We start from the raw sequence: 23,338 nt of genomic DNA on the forward strand, positions 1-23,338 counted from the left end.
CGGCGTCGTTGCGCGTCTCGTTGGGTGTTGGATAAGGATTCGGACTTCAGACTTGAGAGCAGATAGAAGGCGGCGGCGGCGGCATCCTACACACATGAGCGAGAAGAGAATTGTTTAAAGAGAGGAGGAGACATCGGGATGCCTTCTCGGACAGATTCTTCTCTGCTAGTGACCCTGACCTACCTGACGTTACTCACGATGGATAACATTAGCTCACTGCATCGCACACACCTGTTGAGACTTGACACCGGATTAAGATATGCACTACTGCACCCTAGTAAACTCTTCGGGTTATTAATCGGGATCCAGTTCATTTACTACACTAGTAGCCTGTTTCATTAAACTGCTCAGGCTAGTTTACTGACCCATCTAGGCTCACTCAATCACCATTCCCCCATTGCTTCCCGACCCCGTTTTCTTCCACTGACTTATTTTTAGCACCCGTCAAATCGAATGTTTAGATACTAATTAGGAGTATTAAACGTAGACTATTTACAAAACCCATTACATAAGACGAATCTAAACGGCGAGACGAATCTATTAAGCCTAATTAGTCCATGATTTGACAATGTGTTGCTACAGTAAACATTTGCTAATGATGGATTAATTAGGCATAATTAGGCTTAATAGATTCGTCTCGCCGTTTAGATTCGTCTTATGTAATGGGTTTTGTAAATAGTCTACGTTTAATACTCCTAATTAGTGTCTAAGCATTCGATGTGACACGTGCTAAAAATAAGTCAGTGGAAGAAAACACCCCAAGTCCATGCCAATGCTTCAGAAGATAAACAAAAAGGTCCGCTGTCAAGAGCTGACTTGTTAATTCCTCCACTGCACTGTTCCCCATGCACTGCCATTGCATATGCACTACTATGCAGTACCAAACACATTCACATATGCCTCTGCAGAATCTTCACGCTCGTTTGATTGGTCTCTATCCATAAGTCCATATCAATCAGGGGGTCACAAGGTCAGAACGAGAGGGCCCTGCCACAAACTATCTCGTCAATGCTTCTTCTATCATAGCGCGCCATTTTCCAAGCACTGTTCCTACATGAATGCATGACACACACACACATACTAGTATACTACTATTACGTACTGACGTGATAGCCTTTGGAACCGGTCAACGTTGCTTCTCCCATCTTCACACCCCTGGATCCAGGAGGGCAACGCCCCACCGCGTCTCCACTATTATTAATCTCCCTTTTTTTTAATAAGGTATATCACAATAAGAAAATACATCACGTTGTTAGGTCGATCCCTAACGACTAAAGCGCCGATAGGTGATGAACCAGACCCAGCATGGATCGACGCCACCTAAAATGAAAGCCCCCTGGAGGGATCATGTGAAGGATCGGAGCCTTTTGAATTATCATAGTTAGTGACCAACCATGTGGGCGATCAGTGCAAACTGACAAAGACGTTCGAACAATTCGCATTTAAATTTTAAGACCCCTCTAATTAGCTCGGAGACGAATCTTAGGAACTTATGGCCGGGAGATGGAGCGAACAATAAGCGCTACTAATCCGCGCATCACCTTCTACGTGCATAAAAACAAATCCCATTGGCAGAAAGTGAGGGAGGTTGGTGGTGGTGTGGATGCAAAAAGGATCCAGCCCAATCGAGTGTCAGCTGCTGCATAATCATGCTCGTGAGCTGGTGGACGTACAATGCAATGCATGGCGCCAAATCAGCTGCCACTAATCTCCAATCTGAGCAAGAAAAACGAGTGATTAGAGTAAGCCGTGCGTGGATGATTTCTGCGATTAAATTCACCATGTATCTGATTATTACCTCGATTCAGCATCTTGTCAGTTACAGCAAAACTAAAAGCAGCGTGTCTGCATGAGCTTTTTGTAGGGGGGCGATGATATGGTCCCAGTTAGGCAAGATGTATTGTTCGATCCATGACTTTTCCGAGGGAGACAGTGAAGGGGGGTGGCCAAAAGAGAGGGCATCGCTTTGCGTGTCTTCAATAATGCCCTGGCCTATCTAGCTCAACTCCCTCCCTCCCTCCCTCTCACGCTCACTGTTCGGTGGACGCAGCCACGCTAACAACTTCTTGCTCGCCGGGCAACCCCGTCTGTCTCCCGGACAAACAGTCTCCAACAACTCCCAATGTGCCCCCACGATCCACGCACCAAACCCGCTCTGGTCCAATGACCCTTCCAAGTTGGCGGGGCGTTTGGCTGGAAAGGTCAATGCCCCTCTCGCTTTCCTGGTCTTTCTACTTACTCTTCTGCCAATTCTTTTTGTTTGTGTTATCTCTCTTGTTAATGTCTCACCGGAAGAATTCGAGAGGAAATTCAGGATTTGCCCGATTCTGTCCAAAATAAATTTCTTTCTTTGTCTCTGCTAGAGAAATGCCTTTCAGAGCACCAAGTCGTGGAATAACCATAAAATGCTCCCGCAAATCTCCAACGGTGAAAGTGTAGTGTTGGAAATGCTTATAACAAAACAATGTCGAAACACAAGAGGGGTCAAACATGTCACCAAGTAGCACTGCTTCTTCGAAACCACACAAATGCATCCGAAACCTCTAAAGAGTAAAATTTGCATACGGTGCTTAAATTTGTCTTGGAATGTCATTTGGATATATAGTTTTTGAAACCTTTAGATTATGGTCCATAATATGTGTCACGTAAGTCTCAGGAGTCCAAACTACCCTTGTGATTTTGACCACACTAACAATTGCAGAGGTTTTGGCAAGTTTAAGGATCCGGATTTTTCTAGTTTAAAAGCATGGCGCTACACGGAGCAATCCATGCTCTTCACTCAACTCCTTTGCTTACTCGCGACCAGTGACGACGACGACGACGACGACGACAAGGACCGCGGCACCACTTGCCCACTCACCCGGCCAAGGAAATTCGCCTTGCGTTGGACTCAAAGGCGCCCTCGCCAACTTAACAGCGACGGGTGACCACCATACTACGTGCAGCCATGATCAAAGTTCAGATCGGCCCGCCCAACCTGACCTCACCCGCCTCAAGTCGCTTTCAAAAAACTGGTGCTCAAATGAAGCGGTGCAGGATCGTCAGCAGGGGCCTGGTTGCAATAAAAGACGAGTCAGGGTGGTGGACGGATATAACAAAAGAAAAATCCCCCAGCTGGCCCCCCGTGACCGACTGCAACGCCACTGCCGCTGCTGCTGTGCCGGGCCTTTTTTATAAGCCGGTAGGCATGATGCTCCTCTCATTACTGACAGGCGCCAGAGACCAGAAGGGGACGCGCTCGTATCAGCTCCCCCCGGGGAAGAAGAAGAGGAAGCAGCGGAGAGCAGCCGGCGAGCGAGAATGCGCGGCGGCGGCGGCGGACGGGAGGACGACGAGGTGTCGCGGAAGCTCAAGAGCATGGAGGTGGACAAGATGGGGGACGGCGACGGCGAGGACAGCCCGCGGCCCGCCGTCAAGTACTACGGCTGGAAGGCCATGCCCTTCATCATCGGTGCGTTCGCCGTCCGCGATTTCCTCTCGCCTCTTTCTCTTGCTCGTGTGGTAATGGCGGTGTTGACTGGTGAGGTCGGATTGCGGCTGTGCAGGCAACGAGACGTTCGAGAAGCTGGGGACGCTGGGCACGTCGGCGAACCTGCTGGTGTACCTGACGCAGGTGTTCCACATGCGGAGCGTGGACGCCGCCACCCTCCTCAACGGGCTCAACGGCACCACCAGCCTGGCCCCCATCATCGGCGCCTTCCTCTCCGACGCCTACCTCGGCCGCTACCTCGCGCTCGCCATCGCCTCCATCGCCTCCCTCATCGTAAGTGCCCTGCTCCTGCCCTCGCCCTCCTCAATTGGTAGTACTCCGTCCTTCGCTTGCTTGCTTCCTCGCCGCCGGGATCGGGGTGGGAATTCAATTGTGTTCCTTGGTTGTTGACGTAGTCGCCGCCGGGGCCAGATTCAGTTCCCGCCCGGACGACGGTAGATGACGGTGGGGTTGGTGGCCTGCGCCTGCGCCTGCGCGCGATGAGTTGTTGGACTCGCTCTCGCGCCAGCCGAGCTCTTCTTGCTTTGTTTTTTTTCCCTTCCCTTTCGCTGGAGACGATGGTGGGCGGCACATGGGGCGAGCGCCCACGTGCGCGCTCGCTCACTTGCTCGTGATCGATCACTTCCGAATTTCTTTCCCCTCCTCAGGACCTCATCCTCTTCCCAACGCGAATGTACGTGGGAGATCTAAGAACTCGGGCGCAGTGATTAGCAGCACGCCGTGCGCACTAACAATGATAGTGTCAGCGCGAGGGGCTTAGCTGAAGTTTCAGGCCATTTTTTTTTTGCCGGGAGTTTCAGGCCATTCATTGGTTGAAAGACTTCAGATCGGAGGATGAATTTGGGTTAGTTCGTGTGGAATTTGGAGTGTGATTTTTAGGTGCAGCGTGGAGTTCACTCGCCGTCTTCTTCATGTTTGAAGTTGTGTCTTTGACGTTTGGGCAGAGCGTGTACGGAGCAGCTACCAAACCATGCGTCTTAACGGGTCAAATTGGTGGTTGGATTATATTGGTGTTGTTTTGAGGCACGTCGATCGTCCGCTTTCGCCCACCGATTAGTGTTGACGGGTTCTGCTCGCGTCGAAGTTAGGAGAAAAACTTCCTTATTTGTCAAGGAGACCATATCTCATCTCCCATGAATAGCATATTTGGTTGTTAGGATTCCACTTCAGTTTCATGGGAATGGGAGCGCAGCCTGCGGAACCTTCCATTCCATGCTTCATCTTTTGCGCCCCCCCCCCCCCCCCCCCCCCCCCACCCACCCAAAAAAATCAAATGCAAAGATAATTATTATATTAAAAAAACAGGTGATGGTAATTGAGCAAGCTCATTGATTCGTCTCGCGTCCAACACGGTGCCAGAGCCAAAACATCGTACCATCTCTTTTATATATACCAAAATATATATCCTAGTCTAGCATTAGGTGGCCGTAGTGATCCCCATCAGTACTCTGTACACCGTACTCCATATGTAACTCCCACGTTGGTTAGCCTAGATTGTAGAGGTAGAGCCACTCGTGTCATGAATTATGATGCTCCAACTCTAGAAAGCGCATGCACTTGCATACCATAGGCAAATTAAAAAGGCTGCTTTTAGCAGTGCGTGGCTCATGATTAGCGCCGCGCTAACCCGTATTGTAGTGCCCTAAATGTTCCGCTTTTTATCCGACCTCCACATCAGCTGGACTAGTTAGTCTAGTCTCAATGCACAGTTATTAAAATTGAGAATTAGTCAACTGTATCCGTTGAGTGTTATGAGGATGAAACTCCTCTCATGTATGATGAAATTTTTCCTTCTCTCTTCTCATAAATACCTTACCAAGTCAGCAAAATTGATGATGTGACATGAAAATTAATACTTATGAAACTCTGCGTAAAAACTTCTACTAGCGAGGCATGCGCGCATGTGGCTCGCTGGTTGCACCCCACTTAACGATGATTGATGCAGTATCTACTAGTAGTACCAATAGTAGTAAGATAATGCCCCAACAAGTGCCCAAAACAACTCAATCAATCCGTGCTGCTCGGTTGATTTTGTTCGTGCAAAAGGGGATCAATATGATTTTTTTTTCAATAGAAGAGTGAATCGGATCAGCTTGCGTCGCCGTGCAGCGAAGTGGACCTGTCCCCCGTCCACATAGGCAGCCACTAGCCAGGTCTTGGATTGGGATGGCGCGGGTGCGCGAGCGAGTGCTCTCGTGCTCGTGCCCCTGCTCCTGCTGGGCCGGGGGACAGACGATGGCCAGCCAGACGCGGACGCGGGGGTTGCTTTTGCTTGGTCCCCCTCTCCTCTGCCCCGCCGCGCCCGCGAGCCGCGTTGCGTCGCGGCCGCCGGGTATGGTGGTGCGGGGTAGGTGGGGCGCGGTGGAGGAGCGGGGAATTCGCTGGCCAGTGGGCACACGGCCGCGTGGGGCGCGGGGGCCACGAGAGGAGGGCGCGGTTTTGTTCGCTTGCGACGCGCCGACGGGCGGACACGCTCTCGTGGAAACGGAGGAAGAGAGCGGTGGCTTCGGAGCCGTGCACGGCAGGGGTGGGGTGGGGTGTGGGCATCCCCGCACCGGGGCAGGGCGTGTCGGTGGGCGGCGGCAAAAGGTGCCCTACGGGCGGTGGGAACGCGCGCGTGACGGGGGAATGTGTCTCGGTCAGGACTCTGGAGTCTGGACCCGGCCGGGCGGCGGCTACGGGGCAGAGCGAGCGGAGCCGGAACACCTGACGCTGGCCGCGGGTTGTTCTTCGGTTGCCAAGCAACGCCCTCCCATGATGCCATGATCCCATCTCGCAGACGGAACACTGTTTGCCTTAAGACTCCTCGGCCGATTCGAGAGAACCACAGCCTCGAACTCGGCTGGGGTTCCCTATGCTACGAACGAAGCTGCCGTGCCTGTGCGTGTTCTCCCACATGTGCGGCCAAATGATTCGGCCACGATGTCCGGCCGTATCTCTGTCCTGCCGAAGTGAGACTCCCAACTCCCAGCAGCTGCACGCCTGCACGAGCACAACCACAGCGCGGGGAGACGATGGAGCCACCGGGATTGACCCACTTGCTCCTGCTGCTCCTCCTATTCGTGGACTGTAACACGGGAAGACCAGGACACAAAGCGTGCAGGTGCAGGTCATGTTGCAGAACCGATGCCACGATTCAGATATCCAGAATGACAAGTCCAATCGTAGGCGCCACCATGTCCCCCATGCCACGATTCGGATGTGCCCACCATGACAGGTCGAATCATACGCGCGTTGCAGAGCCGATGCCACGATTCGGATGTCCCCAATGACACGATTTAGGGCGCATCTTCTGCCACGAGGAGCATGGTTTTGGTCACGCGCCGCGCGCGCGCGCGCGCGCGCACACACACACAGGTGGACTCATCGGGCCATAAGCCCAAGCCCATCACTGAAGTGATTGTACTAAGCCTGGGCCCAAACTCATCACTTGACAGTTTTTTGCAAGCAAACTGCTTGACTGCTTTTTTCCTTCCAACCCCAAACTCGCATTGGCGGATCGTGATCAAAGTGTTCGAGATTTGATTTAAACTATCGTTGAGTTCCCTCCAACCCCAAATCGCTTCGCTCACCAGCTTTTTTTCCATGCATCGACCAGGGAATGTTCTTTCTGACGCTGACGGCCGCCGCGGACAGCCTGCACCCGCCGGAGTGCGGCGTGGGCGAGACCTGCGAGAAGGCCACCTCGTACCAGTTCGCGGTGCTCTTCATTGCCTTCGCGTTCCTGGTGCTGGGCTCGGCGGGGATCCGCCCCTGCAGCATGCCCTTCGGCGCCGACCAGTTCGACCCCAACACCGAGTCCGGCAAGCGCGGCATCAACAGCTTCTTCAACTGGTACTACTTCACCTTCACCGCCGCCATGATGATCTCGGCCACCGTCATCATCTACGTGCAGAGCAACCTGAGCTGGCCCATCGGGCTCGGCATCCCCACGGGCCTCATGTTCCTCGCCTGCGTCCTCTTCTTCATGGGCACCAAGCTCTACGTCCGGGTGACGCCGGAGGGGAGCCCCTTCACCAGCGTCGTGCAGGTGCTGGCGGCCGCCTTCAAGAAGCGGTCGCTGAAGCAGCCCAAGGACCCGAAGCAGGACCTGTTCAACCCGCCGCACACCAGCGCCATCGTCACCAAGCTCGCGCACACGGACCAGTTCCGGTGCCTGGACAAGGCGGCCATCGTGGCGTCGACGGAGGAGGTGCGCCCCGGTGGCGCCGCGCCGGCGGACCCCTGGAGGCTCTGCAGCGTGCAGCAGGTGGAGGAGGTGAAGTGCCTCATCCGCATCGCGCCGGTGTGGTCGACGGGGATCATCTACTACGTGGCCGTGGTGCAGCAGTCCACGTACGTGGTGCTCTCGGCGCTGCAGTCCGACCGCCACCTCGGCCGCGGCAGCTTCGAGATCCCCGCCGCGTCCTTCACCGTCTTCGCCATGCTCGCGCAGACGCTCTGGATCCCGCTGTACGACCGCATCCTGCTGCCTAAGCTCCGGAAGATGACCGGCAAGGAGGAGGGGTTCACGCTGCTCCAGCGCCAGGGCATCGGCATCGCGCTCTCCACCGTGGCCATGGTCATCTCGGCCATCGTCGAGGACAGGCGGCGCGCCATCGCGCTGAGCCAGCCGACGCTGGGCAAGACCATGATGGGCGGCGACATCTCGGCCATGTCCAGCCTGTGGATGGTGCCGCAGCTCATGATCCTGGGCCTGTCGGAGGCGTTCAACCTCATCAGCCAGATCGAGTTCTACTACAAGGAGATCCCCGAGCACATGCGGAGCGTGGCGGGGGCGCTGGCCTTCTGCAACCTGGCGCTCGGCAACTACCTCAGCGGGTTCCTGGTGACCATCGTGCACCGGACGACGGGGTCCGGCCGCAACTGGCTGGCGCAGGACCTCAACAAGGGCCGCCTCGATCTCTTCTACTGGACCATCGCTGGCATCGGCGTCTTCAACCTCATCTACTTCCTCATCTGCGCCAGGTGGTACAGGTTCAAGGGGGCCAGCAACTGAGCGCCCGGCCGAGGTGGTCATCATCTCACGAGTGCAGGCATGAAGAATGAGCTCTGAACTATGTGGGGATGGAAATCTGTCTGGTTGCTTGGTTGGGTAATTATGTCATGGCCTTGGGGGAGCATGAGGAAAAAAAGGGGGGTTAGTATAAGGTCACGATAATTAATTTGTGTTTACCATAGTAGTTGTTTGATAATGCCTCTTTTTTTTGTTTATTGTATTTTAATTTTGTTACTCGTGCTTCCATTTGGATCCATAGGATGATGAAAGAGAAGAAAGAAACAAAAGAGTTGGTTTCTTGTAAGTGGTTAAACTGAAATATGAATGGATGTTAAGATGAAATGAAAGTTCAAGCTCGATTCCCAGCTTATGATTTCAATTCGCAAGCACATATGCCTTCAGTGTCACTGACCTGAATAAACGAATGCCTTCAAAGTTCAGTTGTTGTTGGCCTCCATGCTGTCCACCTGATAAGGGTCAAGAATATTACTAGCACACCTTTTCGATAGAGATAAAACTGATCCAGGGATATTTTTACCTTTGCTGGAAGAACACTTCTCTTCCCCCACAGTAAAGCAAAACCACTTTAAAGCAGTTCCTAATATTGGATTTCGAAGCGCACAAACATATATATTAATCTCAATAATGCAACCCTTGCAAGGAACAATTGAAAACTTTCGAGAACAGACTACAAATATACAGCCTTAACAACATATGTACATACAATGTTGATACACAGAATGAAGGTGAACCAACACCAGGGCAGAACAATGGGGAGAAAAGAATGCACAGCTACTTTCTTCTCCTGTCTCAACAGGGTGACGCATTTTGACAGCACCCTACACTGTTTATGTGGTACACAACTATCTAGAAGAAAATGAAATCACCGAAGGAAAAGCTGACTAGTTACAGGGAGGGATGATCTAATCAGTTGGCATCAAATCATGTTGAGGACGATCTACGCAACAATCTACAAAAATGCTACCAGGATGCAGCTTCAAGTCAAGTGACAACCAGAAGGTTGTTTTCATGCCCATTGTTGTACACAGTGGGCCGCAAAGGATCGTTCTTCCAGACACCATCAACGATAAACTTAATCTGAAAGCAGAAATGAAAACAATCAGTGGATGTAACAATACAGATGATTAGAGAAAAGCCTAAAAGGGCAGACAATTACCTCATATCTACCTGGGTACAGCCTCAGGTTCAAGGAAAACATGCCTCTTTCTGATGATTTTTCCAGCTTTCTCTGCAGCAACGCTTACAGTTAGATTATAATCCTTTAGAAATGAGAATATGATGATGATTATGTAGATAAGATTATCTTTCCAATACAAGAATACTACATACTATGCCAGTGGATCCTACACCTGACATGAATTACAAAAACGGACTTTGTATTCGATGCATGAAAACAGAATCAAGCTATGTCTTTTGAATCAAAATCTGCTTTGGTCTTTACAAGAACAGGACAGTATGGATTGGTGAATCTCATTCTCATTGAATTAAGCAAGATTAAACCACATCTCCTAACCATTAAGAAAAGGCTAAAATCCAGCATGACTATATAAAGATCAATGGTCCTATAGATAAGCGCCCATGCACAATCAATTCAACTGCTAATCACGAACAAACAGCACACATTTTTCATTCTGAATGCAACCAAACATCATCACTAAGCACTATCATGACAAGCTAACAGTTGGCTGGCACATAGTCCAAAGCATCCCACATAGTTTAAAAAAAAATTCCATCCGATTGCAAATATAAGTTGTTTTGGACACTCAATCACCAACAAACAGCACACATTTTTCATTCTAGAATGCGACCAAACATCATCACTAAGCACTATCATGACAAGCTAACAGTTGGCTGGCACATAGTCCAAAGCAGATATACATATAGTGTATCCCACATAGTTTAAAAAAATCCCATCCAATTGCATATATAAGTTGTTTTGGACACTGGAATTTTGACTAGAAACTTCTATGAAAATATGATACTGAAAGTAAGGATTAAAGTAATTTTCATGATGCATCAACTAATGTAACCTCATATTGTCAATCTACCTAACTCATTACTTGTTAATGGTCAACATTAAAATATTTGACCTGTACTCTGTACATACATTCAGAGGGAGTAGTAATCTGAAAACTATATCAAAGCTTGAACTAGGCTACATGTCTAAAGCAAATAGTTACATAATAATTAGTAGTGCAGGCCATATCTACCTCCATTCTTATATTTCATCATGTAAAGTTATCAATGATGGTGTGACAAGATAAGGACTGATGATTAGCAGTTCATTAGTTGAATATAAACAAAGATGACAAAGACTGGACTTAGGGTGAAGCTAAATGCAGCAAATCTGTAGTCCAAACCACGTGGGTCAAAACTGGGCACTGAAAAGGTGGAGAAAATACCAGTTTCATAGCCCCTAAAGAGAACTTGAGATTCATTAACATCACAGTGCATGATTACAAAATTCAACATATAAATTATTCTGATTCTTGTACAACATATCGTCCTTGGATAGAAAAGCGTGGACCCAGGCTTTCAATACCTTACTTTTAAATAAGTTTTTCCTATTTGTTGGTGGTTCATGTAGCGTTTAATGGTGGCCCCTTGGGTCGACCACCCTCTGCCCCCCATTCATCCTTGTGCCTACAATGTTGCTGCATTCTTGAACTCAGCAGGTTTCTTTTTCCCTTTTTTTAGCAGTTCATGGTATTACTGTGATTGACATGTTGACAAGCCACATCCATATATGTTTCAGGCTGTAATTTCCACTTAAAGAGTCTTCAAAAACAACTGATCTTGCCTGGGCTTATTTTGTGATGTATTGGCAACGTATTAATTACACATCACACAAAGGTGCTAACAGTAAATTGCACTGGCAATACCCATAAGAGAAGCAATATAGTTTGCGTCATTTCTTTGACAACCAATGAAAACGAGTAGGTAAGAACTTAGTACATATCTTGTAATTCATTAACAATTTTAATTTCTAAGACATAAAAGGAGATTGGAGTAGGTTACTTACTTGACTTGTCCAGCCATCAAATGACCCAACCAATAAAACCTCTGAAGCAGGGTTGGCCCACATGATACAAACAGTACGGAGCTCACTCAGGGCCTTCTCAACTTCATCAAGCCTCCTTTGTTTATCTTCTATTATTTTGTTCCTTTCACTGATGATGCCATAGATATTATGATAATAGAGTAAGTAGGAGGGAATGAGATGAAATATGAAGCACAGATGATTAATTAGAGGGCATACATTATCTCAAGTGCCATCTTCCCTTCTAATACAGCTATTTTAGCCCGGATTGATCGTAGCTCCTCCTGAGCTTGCAGTACCTTTGTCTCCTCAAACTCCCAATCGTCAGAGATATCATCCAGTACAGTAGCTCCATTATTATTTGACTGGAAAGGGGAACGGCAAAGCCAATTTATTTAGAAATACAAGTATAATGCCATAAAACAGATCAAAACAAGAAACATCTTTCTGTCAAATAGCATGTCAGTAACAATCGTGGAAAGCTGGATACTTAGAAACACCAACATGACTTTCCACGATTGTTACTGACACGCTATTTGATTATTAAGCCAACTACTAATGATAACTAAAATATCAGAAAACTGTGAAAGGTCAACTAAAATTTGCAGCTAGCTACAGAGAGAAGTAACTATAATAAAAACATCCAGCATGGCAATGGAGGATTCTCTATACTGCAATCATTGTACATCTGCTCGCACCATCTTCTAAAGGTATTCATAATCATGTCATCATTTACACTGTAAAATATTTGATGGTAGTCTTTTATGTCTAGAGCAAGTGGTAATATAAGAAGCATATCAAAGCACTGGAACCATGTGAGTAAATGTTAACTAAAAGCGTAATAATTGCAGAACCAAGAAAAGAAAAGTGAATGCAAAGAACAATTTAACCAGTAATAAGATAATATAAAGAGACATATACGCACCATATTTGATAAGACTTTGTCGAATCTTGATCTTAATGTCTTGAGAGCGGCAGATAGGTCCAATTCCAGAGTTTGAAGACGAGAATGTATCTCATCTCTTTCAGAGTCTACACCATCACTAGGATAATCACTTACAGCCACACCATTAGATGATCTGTGAAAGTCATTTTGCGCCAATGCAATGTCTTGTTCATCATGCCGAGATAATCTTCTGCTTTCAATTGGTAGGACCTCAGCAGCTGCAGTGAGTAAATGAGTCAACAGGTAATCTAACAACTATGATGCACAATAGAAGAATAAAGATGAGCAGACATATAACCTTCAAAATCAGATAAATCACTCTTGCCAAGGGTCCATGTTTGCCATGCATCGTTGCTCGAACTCTGTAAGGTATTGTTGCCATCTAGCGTCCCATTTTGAGGATGAGATCCATGAACACTTCCATTCTCAGGTGTCCTAGGGCTATGCCTGCCACCAGCCGCTGTATGACTGGGAGCACCGCTGTTGCCAGCTAAAGCTGTACATATGCAACATAGTTGGGTAATCTTAGTTTAACATACAAAAGAAGAATTTGCAGTGGTGAAAAATGAAGACAGAAGACCCTGTGCAGAGTACTAGCTAAGATAAATCAGTTGTTTGTACTTTGTAAAGCACTTGAGGGCAGACTGAAACTAACTGCTCTGAATGCGGTGACGGTTCAAAAAGAAAACAAATGAAATAACTCAGTAGCGTTTTTGCAAATAGCCAAATTTTCAATCAACACCAATGTTGTGAGCCAGTGAATATTAACACAAACACTGATACGATGGGTCACAGAATAACAACAAATTGTTGTCATTATTCCATTTTCACTTAGCTGACAAAAATAATTTTTCTACCTTGTAGCCTTAAATGGATAACCAAAAAACCATAACAATATATTCAGTTACACATATAGAAAGAAACAGTTTGTTTAGAAAATTTTTCTGCTAGAGACAATATTAGAAAGGTCCCGCTTTAGAAAACAGTTCAAACTGAAAAAAAAAACAGATAGCTTGGATTAACCTTTCATGATGCACTCAATGAATTCCCTGAAACTTCATTCCCGCAGTTTTCTTTATTTTTGTAAAGCAACAAGAGTAGTACTAAAAGAAGCCAGCCACAACAACTATCACTATGCGTATATGCAACAATGAGCTCCTTCATAGCTAAAAAGCGAACTGATGCAACCAAAATATCTCATGTAGTCACAGAAGAATGCTTGCCAAACATTGTCGATTGGCTAAGAGAGTACTACTACCACTGCACAATTGGAAGCAACTTATGTTCCAGAGGAATTCTTAGGATAAGCCACATACCGCCATTGTCACTTCTGCCTTCTGGTCGGGGCGGCGGCCGCGCCCGCTCCCTGTCCCTCTGCAGCCTGGTGAGCATCCCCTCGATGCCTGCTTTCAACGTGACCTCCCTGCAACCACCCAGAAGAGTACAACGACAACGATTAACCAATAGAAGACCACGGCGGGGATCAAATTGGATTTGAGCTTCAGCAGTCACCCACTTGGTCTCCTCCATTTCTGGCTGACGCCCAGACGGTGACACCTCCTCCTCGTCCGCTTCATCTTCCTCCTCCTCCTCCCTGCAACGCACGCACTGAAATTCAGCGAGGTTTCACACGACTACACGAGAGGGCCATATCAGAGAGCAGAGCAATTCCAGGTACTCACCACTCGGAGTCATCCTCCGAGCCCGGCGCTAGGTCATCACGGTGGTACACGCCCGTCTCGGGCGGGTAGTCAGGGTGTCCCCCGCCCGACGAGCGCGGCGCGGCGCCCTCCGCGCCCGCGGGGGACCAACCGAGGGAGAGCCATCCGCCGCTGGACGCGACGGCGGCCGCGAGGTCGGCGCGGCCGGCCGCGACGAGCTCCTCGCGGGTGGGGAACGCCCCGGGCTTGGCGGAGCGGCACATGAAGTCGTAGATCGCCTCCTCCAGCTCCTCCTGGCGCCGTGCGCCCGGCGCGGCGGCATTCGCGGCGCGCTGCTGCTGTGGCCGCGGCTGCTGCTGCTGCTGCTGCTGGAGGGACGACGGTGGCGGCACCGGCGGAGGCGGCCGGCTCGGGGCGTTGCGGCGGCGGCGGTACGGACGCCTGGAGGATGCGGAGGCGGCGAGCGGGGCGGGCAGGAGGCGGCGGCGGCGGGGAATGCAGAGGGAGTGAGGTGGGGGCAGGAGGGTTAGGGATGGGGTTGGGAGGCGCAGGGAGGGGACGAAGGGGCGCATCGCGGTCGCATTTCTCTCCGCTCGGAGAGGGAAGGGCTCTCGGCAGTGGGCGGAATTGAAGAGCGGAAGAAGGGACGAGGCGAGAGCGCGACGCGACGGGGGAAGGGAAGGATGAGGAGGAAGGAGGGATGCGTAGGACCGGTCGCTGGCGAGCGAGCCAATCCGCGCCTCCGCCTCGTGCGACTCGAACGCAAGCAATAGCAACGCGCGCTCTCGAGTCTCGAGGCCCATCCCCAGCAGGCCCAGCCGTCAGGTGCGCTCCGCGCCGCGCCTGCGGCTGCTGCCTGCTGGGTACAGCCCAGAGCCCCGCGCGCCCGCTGAGCCCGGTTGAGCGAGTGGCTCTCGTCTCCCGCCGTCACCAGCGTAGTAGTAGTACTAGTACAGCGGCGTGGGCACGGAGGATGGGCGCCGCCGCTCGCGTGCCCCGCGTGGGTTTCACCAGTTTTCACCGCGGAGCCTTTTCGGCCCCCGGTTCGAGAGTTTTCGTGGCCAGGGATGGATGATGGATAATGGATTGATGGATCACTCGACGGCCGACGCCTCCTCGATCAGGGTGAGGGGCGATGTGGCCCGTTTTGTCGGACCCGCCGCGGCGACGGCGACGGGGGAGCGCGTCGCCGTTGCTGCTGGACACCTGTGGTGGGAGGGAAATCTCGTGATGCTTTTGATCCGGACGTGGACTTGCCGGATGGATCGAGTCCGCGCGGCGAGGCGTCCGGTGAGGGAGCTTCATCATTACTCGCAAGTCGCAACCCGGGGCGTCGCGAGGAAGTGATTGGTTGATGCGGACTGAGCTAAATAAAACTCGTGACTCGCTAGCTCGTTCGGCTTGAGAATAGCTTAAATTCAGTTCGGCTCGTTTGTTTTTTCCCCCTTAATACGCCAAGTTTGCATTTTACGTACTCCAAGTTAATAACCAGCTCGCTTGCTCAACACGAGCAAGCAGCTCAGCAAGCAACCATAGTAGCTCATGAAGCCCCCTGGAAGGCTGGAACCCAACAACCACCCCAAGCCCTGGCTTAGTCATGAATCAGCATTCTTCTTCTCTAACCTGTGACATAGTTACGTTAATTCGAATGTTTGAGATGATATCATGATAAAGTAGACTATTCACTATAATCCATATGCAGACTACGTTGTGCCGTAATTGACTACAACTTTTGTACGTTGACTATAATATAATATAAAGGTGAGTTACCACAATACAGATTGAAACAATCGTTTTTTTTTCAAATTGGCTCGGTTACAAATGATAATACAGATTCAATACTTGTAATGACACTACACATTGCTGAATATGATACAAAGTGCTTGCTTCCACATTCTTGAACTCGATTATACGTTGCTTGCTTGCCCTAGCTCCAACTGAATCTGATCATAAGCATTGTCAGGGGAGATGGAAGTATGCTCTACGGAGCAGAGCTAGGCAGGGGTGGCTCCCACAACCGGCAAAGGGAGCTGGAGCACTATCAATCAGTGCTGAGCAGGCTGCTCTCAAAGTAACTGCACAGATGCTACCCAGAAATTCCGACGAGGCATCATCACCTGTAGTCATTTAAAAATAAGAACAGAGTAAATAATATGATCATTTAGCAAGCCTGAAAAGCTGGAACTGTACATTCTTAAATTAAACAGGCATGGTGGAAAGAGCGGCAGTTATGTCCAAATTTATAATGTTTTAGCTGAGAACTGGAGATACTAAGGAAAAAAATTATGATAATCCTATGACTGCGGTAACAAAATTACCAGAGACGGAGCTCTGGCTTGCCAATGACATAATGATAGGAGATAAGCATTATTTCTATGTAATGTGAATACACTAATCCATTCATAAGTAGACTAGAACTAGAAGGAAATTTTCTAGCACGAAATTGTTAGTCGGAAACAAGTTAGTTGAGTGGCACTAGGATAAATAGACAGTAGGTTAAATGTTTCTTTTGTCGCAAATAATCAGCAATGTAGATAAAGATCAAGGCCTGTGTGCTCCGAGTCCGGCAAGAACCGATCTTATTGTCAATACATGTTGAACTAATGTATGCAAACTATGGTAAAGGTTCAGGCAGTTACGAGGATCCATTAGGAGGGCAAGTTACCATATTTTAATGCCAAGAATTTTGTAAATAGTTATGAGACTTTTTATGCTCTTGTATGTGGTTAATCTTTTACGAGAATTTTATAAACAACTTACTAGAATATGTCCTTTATGAGATTTACTAGAATCCATGGCTGGTTATAACCTTGTAAACCCAACAACCATGACTTACAAGAATATGCTAGCAGGGAATTTTGGTAACTGATTTTTTAGATATCTGTCCCTTGTTTGCGATTTACGTAATATTGCATTTTAGTTAGCTGACTTGTGATTTATTGAGATCTTACCAACCTCAAAATTTTAAATATGATAGATGAATTGTCAAATACACACAATACCATGTCAAAGTACTGTGAAGGGCAAATGAAGGTCAAATTATGTACAATATGCAGCTTGGTAATTGACTACAAGAGTTATCAATCATTCAAAAATAAATCTGGTGCCTATAACATATGCAGCCTGGCACCGATAGGAACCGGGGGGAGTCATCCATACACTCAGTGATATTGATGCGCGACTTGACCTGCGTTTCCAGTGACCAAAACGATCGTTATGGTGTGAGATGATGGAAACCGATTCATGGCTGCCAAGAAAAGTGGCAGACCAAACAAAAACTACCCAGTGACTTTCGAGTTTTGACGCGCACACATGCAAACCTGGACCATCAACTGAACGACCTATGGTATCGGAGCTCACCTGAAACCTGATCATTTGGGGCCCTTGGCAAACCAATCAAGGCCGCCCACAAAACAGAAAGTGAAATATTTAAGACTGTAACCATGGGGCCGGTACCAACATAGAAAAGGCAAATGAGTAGCTAGTGAGACTACTGAAGCATTTCATAATATAAACACAGTAAAACCTGATAGAGAAGCACAGAGCAACTTCAGCATCCATGACAAACTGCAGCTGAAAGTGGGGGCAGTTTGGTGATGACACTTCAAACACAAGACAATAGCATTGCACCCAGCTCGATTGCAACTAGTAAGAGTGATACCATGTTTAATGATTCACAACTTTACCATGCATGCCCATGATCAAACGACCAATGTGGTGTATCATGGTTTGAGATGCTGATAACCGATGACTGGATGCTAAAATGTGGTAAACCCATCAGAAATTGCCGAGTGACTTCAACCTAGTGAAACCTGTATGATAGTCTATTGAGCATGATCTCAGAGCTTGCTTGAATCATTGCAGACACAATATACAAAAACATCAGACCTTGATAGACCATCCAACAATATAAGACAAGATGCCTGTAGTCATTGAAAGGGATCCCAAATAATAAAGGCAAATAAGTGCTCCGTAAAATTATTGAAACATTTCATGATACAAAGACAAAAACTTGAGAATGGAAGTACACAACATCTTCCAACTACCGAAACATAAAGTAGGGTGGTTTGGTGATTATATTTATCAGAAAAGAAAGGAACTGGAATCAGTTTGAGAGAACGAGTTTGTTGTTGCTTGCTCAAGTACATCTTCCAGGCAAAAGATACTAGGTACCTATAGGTAAATAAAGTGAGAAACCATCAGGACATCTGATACCTCAAAATAAAGAAATTTGAAGAACAAGTGCGCAGCAGGTTTTCTAAGTGCATATGGCATGTAAAAGTTCACGCTGGCTTACAAATTAATAAAGAAAAAAAAGTATAAGCAGCAACCTATTTCACATCTGAACAAGACTATCCATAAATACTGTATCCAGTGCCAAACAAAGCGACAATGACTATTGCAGTCACCTGCACCACATCAAGCACATAGTCATGACGTGCTATCTCTTCAATTTCCCCTTCATGGTCACTGGGTGTGGCGGTAGCAGGATTAGCAGCCCGGGGTGAGGGATCTCGGCGGGCTGTGGCATCCTGGCTGCCCCCACTGCTGGTCGCGTCCACCTTGACCTCTGCACCATGAAAGCAAGCATGAATGAAGCAACAAGTTTACTTACGAAGTGAAAGAGCAGTGTAAGAAAGAAATTCACGAAGTGAGCAGAGAAGTGTTAGAAATAAGTGCTTACCCTGACATGTTGACTGACCATGCAGAGATCGGAGCCCCCCACATTTCTGGTAGAGATCAAGGATGCTGCCAACCGGACAAGGAACTGTTCCATACAATGCAGCTGGAGTTCATGACCGCACAGAAACAGCCCTTGGTAATGACAGTTGCAACGATTGCTTCATAGCGTTCCATTGTGGTGCCACCAGCTGCATCGCCACACTGCCTGTCAATTTGGTACCCTAACATCTCACCATCACAGCCAGCGCCCTCGCTGTCTGAGCCGAGCATTCGACGGGCTATAAAAAAAACAAAAGTCACGTCACTTCAGGATTCAAGTCCACAACCATGCTACATCTCGTACAAACATTGATCTTTTTCAGATCGAAGAGCCGGAATCGAGCAACTTTTATCACATAAAAGATGCAAATTTGCATACCGTTCATCACCAAAAATAGAAGGGGCACCCGAAACGAAAAGAGATCGAAACAGTCGGAATCGAGTAGCTTCGTCGCATGAAAGGGGCGACTTTGCATACTATTCATCAAAACGACCATAGGCCAAACATTAGAAGGGGCAAACCGAAATGCATACAAAGATTTAAGCTTGGGCTCAAGAGAATAGAAGAAACAATCACTGCAACTCGAACTTACAGAGGCCCCTAAATGATTTCGGGAACAGGAAGCAATACGATAGTACATCACCACACAAAGGCAATCAATTACAGTAAACACATCCAAACTTATTCCAAAGGCCATTAGTACTATGTTAGTAAGAGCTAAGCACAAATTATGTCAAAGCTTCAGATCTAACACTAAGGTATATATCATATATGTTGAAATATGCAATGCATACTTCAAACATTCTAGAAGATTGTGGAGATTTCAAGAGACTAACTTTGTCATGTATAAGGATAAGATCATGGTAAAGGTAAGAAGTTTCCAGAAAATTGGAGAGAATGCATGAGCCATAGTTGCTATGCTTCATAGCGAAGTGTAGAATAATCTAGAACAAGATATTTATATGGTAGGATAAGGATGAGAGAAAGTTCTAGAGTTAGATATTTGTAAAGAAGAGTGTGGAAGTTGCCACATGGCAACACCATAAGGATCATGAGCACCTATAAATAGAGGTGCTCCCCTCCCTCCTAGCCATACCATGACATAAGAGGTCTCAAGTAGGAGATTGCAAGGTAGCCATGTAGTGTAGTGGTGTCATGGTAGGATAGCCACACAAAGAGTGTGCAAGTGAGTCTTGTATCAAATTGAGTAGTGAATAAAGGTTTGAATTTCCTTGTAGAGAGTTGGTCTCCCACATTGGTGTCAGTGCGAAGGTCTTCTCGAAGTAGTGTGGGTAAGGGTCTATAAAATAAGTAGTAGCACAATACTTTGGTATCACTTTTAGGAAGTCAGTGTCAAGTTCGGAGCGTCAATTTCTCAACAATATATATAAGACTCCAAAAACTAGTAGAAGAGCGAATCAATTAACTTTACCTGATAAAAGAGGCGAATTTCACGATGTCAACTAAACCAAAACGATAAAGACCAACCATTTAAGCCAGATTCGATTAGATCTAGAGCGATAGAAAGAGATGCACATGTGTATCCCACCTTCTTGACACGCGGTAACAAGGTGCCCACCTCCGCCGCGAAGGCCACTGGTACAAGCTCGGCAGAGGGCGTCCATCTTGCCATAACTAAGGTTTTGTGGCAGCCAAGTGAGGCTGCGCTGCCCTACTGCAGACGCATGGGCAGCCGCCACTGAGGTCGACGGGGGCGAGGAGAGCCTTGCAGCACCCTGCGTTAGCCACCCCAACAGAACAGGAGGTGGCAACGAGTCCCACGATGCCCGCTGGGTCGCAGGCGTTCTTCACCTCCACTCCGACTCCGGCCAGAAGCAAGAGGCTGACGACGACCGGCGCCTGCCATGGTCGCCCGCCGCTAGGTTAGGGCTTCTTCTTTTCTAAGCACGCGAGATCTGGAACTGGAAGAGAACAAAAGTAGACCAAAGAGGTGGCTCTTGCAAGAACACAAGTTGTTGTGCTATTTATATATAGAGGCGACGCGGTGTGTTCCGTCTTTCGAGCCTGCCAGGCCTTGCATATGAAGAAAGTTCATTTTACCCTTTAAATAGCCTAACTTTTGATAATATTCGATTTCTTTTCTTCAAAATTTATGTCTTCGACTACGGTTTAGTCTACATGTTGGTGTGATAAAAAAAGGGTAAATCGGACTGCTGTGATAATTTAAGTGAAATTGGACTCTTCTTTAAATTATTTCTTTATCAACAAAGCTATACATATTTTTGAAAAAGTTCTTTCATACAACTTTGTCGAAAAAGGGCATGGTTCATTTTTATTTTTTTTCTCTAAAGTAGCACGGGAAAAAACTAATCCCTCCATTCTAAATTGTAGGTTGTTTTGATTTCTAAATACATAGATTTTGCTATGTATATATAACTAAGTGCATAGAAAAATCATGTATTTAGAAAAGATAAAACGGCCTACAATTTGTATTTATATCTAACAAGGTTAGTAATGTTTTTGACCATATGTTGATCTAGTCCTTTTTTTCAAAATATAGATTATCTAGTAGTACTCCGTATTTACAATGGGATTGGCTAGATGCTTTCCTGGTTGGTGTGATTCTCCAGCAGAAAATGGATGTGCTAGACGGGTAGAAATTAATTTACCAAACCCGAACTACCTGAACCCATGGCCAATGTGTATCTTAAAAGTTTGAGCCGAAGACATGGCATGAATTGCCGAATTGGTTGCCCCCTCGTCCTGATCCACATGAATCTATTTTTTCGTAAAAAAGATAAATCTTCATGAATCAAGGGAGAAGGTATCGGTCAGAGAGCCGCCTCGCTGCAAGGCTCTGGCAGGATGCAGCAGCCTGCAACTCGTCTGCCCTTTTCTTTTACCGCTACTTTTTTTTTCCTGTTCGTTCTTTCTAAAAGCAACCGCTGCTTTAGGTCCCGTTTTATTCCACTGACTTATTTTTAGCACCCGTCACATCGAATGTTTAGATACTAATTAGGAGTATTAAACGTAGACTATTTACAAAACCCATTACATAAGTGGAATCTAAACGGCGAGACGAATCTATTAAGCCTAATTAGTCCATGATTTGACAATGTGTTGCTACAGTAAATATTTGCTAATGATGGATTAATTAGGCTTAATAGATTCATCTCGCCGTTTAGATTCCACTTATGTAATTGGTTTTGTAAATAGTCTACGTTTAATACTCCTAATTAGTATCTAAACATTCGATGTGACACGTGCCAAAAATAAGACAGTGGAAGAAAACGTCCCCTTAGTATAGACAAGCAACCGTATGCAGTTAAGCACTACTCGCAAGCCCTTGCAATTTGAAACTGTGTTTATAGAAAGAGAACAATTCTGATAAATGGAAATAGTACTTATTTTACGTTTATTTAGCTAGTTGGAAACGAGCCACCATACAATGTACTGCTAGCATTCAACCTTAAAAGGAAAAAAAAAGACTGTCTTTACTGGTGGTTTGCTCAATTAGGTTAAATTTAGAGGGTTTTTTTCAGTTTGTTTGGTGCCGATCGAATACAATGGATCAAAAGCAGATATCACGCGGCGGAGACAATAACGAAGAGGAGGCAGCATGCGTGCATCCATATCAACTGCTGACATGCACCGATGCACGCATCGATTTGCCTTTCGCCAGCTTGCAGCGGTTCACCAATGCGTGTACGGTTCCAGGAACAGACGCATGCCATTCGCAAGCATGCCAGCAGAATGGGTGCTCTTGTTTGTCCATGCCCCTGGGCCCACATGCCATACAAACATTACCACCCGTTAGTTTGTACAGTGCAGCCATTTAGGATTCCAAGTGTTTAAAATTAACCGTACATTACTTTTTTAAGGAAAAATTAATCATACATTACAGATGAGGTTGATTTTGACTAGTAGTACAACTAGTCGTTCCCACACAAAGACAGTCGTCTGAAAAAGTAGTAGTACTCCGTATGTACTATAGTACTAGTAGTGCACATGGTGCAAAGGTGTTGGACTCTTCCTCTCCACCCAATTACCCTCCCTGCCCCTGGCTGGCTGGCTCCCCATCTCTGGTTCTCTCGTACCCTTTTATTTTTTGTGATGAACGGTATGCAAATTTGCATCTTTTATGTGATAAAAGCTGCTCGATTCCGGCTCTTCGATCTGAAAAAGATCAATGTTTGTACGAGATGTAGCATGTTTGCATCTCTTTCTATCGCTCTAGATCTAATCGAATCTGGCTTAAATGGTTGGTCTTTATTGTTTTGGTTTGGTTGACATCGTGAAATTCGCCTCTTTTATCAGGTAAAGTTAATTGATTCGCTCTTCTACTAGTTTTTGGAGTCTTATATATATTGTTGAGAAATTGACGCTCCGAACTTGACACTGACTTCCTGAAAGTGATACCAAAGTATTGTGCTACTACTTATTTTATAGACCCTTACCCATACTACTTCGAGAAGACCTTCGCACTAACACCAATGT

At 47.0% G+C, this 23,338-nt stretch overlaps 2 protein-coding genes across 2 annotated transcripts; one reads left to right on the top strand and one right to left on the bottom strand.

Moving 5' to 3' along the window:
- The first annotated feature begins 3,213 nt into the window (after positions 1-3,213).
- Positions 3,214-8,859, top strand: LOC117836588 (protein NRT1/ PTR FAMILY 2.11). The gene is made up of 3 exons (XM_034716047.2): positions 3,214-3,451; positions 3,546-3,763; positions 7,089-8,859. Exons 1-3 carry the CDS (start codon positions 3,301-3,303, stop codon positions 8,487-8,489), a joined length of 1,770 nt encoding a protein of 589 aa, XP_034571938.1. The 5' UTR covers positions 3,214-3,300; the 3' UTR covers positions 8,490-8,859.
- A 297-nt stretch (positions 8,860-9,156) lies between these two features.
- LOC117836587 (protein FLOURY ENDOSPERM 6, chloroplastic) lies at positions 9,157-14,993 on the bottom strand. Its single transcript, XM_034716046.2, has 9 exons — positions 14,179-14,993; positions 14,013-14,090; positions 13,813-13,919; positions 12,795-12,992; positions 12,476-12,714; positions 11,770-11,915; positions 11,533-11,680; positions 9,667-9,738; positions 9,157-9,587 (listed from the first exon to the last, which is right to left on the bottom strand). The coding sequence occupies exons 1-9, from the start codon at positions 14,958-14,960 to the stop codon at positions 9,492-9,494; spliced, it is 1,866 nt and encodes a 621-aa protein (XP_034571937.1). The 5' UTR covers positions 14,961-14,993; the 3' UTR covers positions 9,157-9,491.
- Between the last annotated feature and the right edge of the window lie 8,345 nt (positions 14,994-23,338).

This window comes from Setaria viridis, chromosome 9 (genome assembly GCF_005286985.2).
Source record: "Setaria viridis chromosome 9, Setaria_viridis_v4.0, whole genome shotgun sequence".
Lineage (NCBI taxonomy): Eukaryota > Viridiplantae > Streptophyta > Magnoliopsida > Poales > Poaceae > Setaria > Setaria viridis.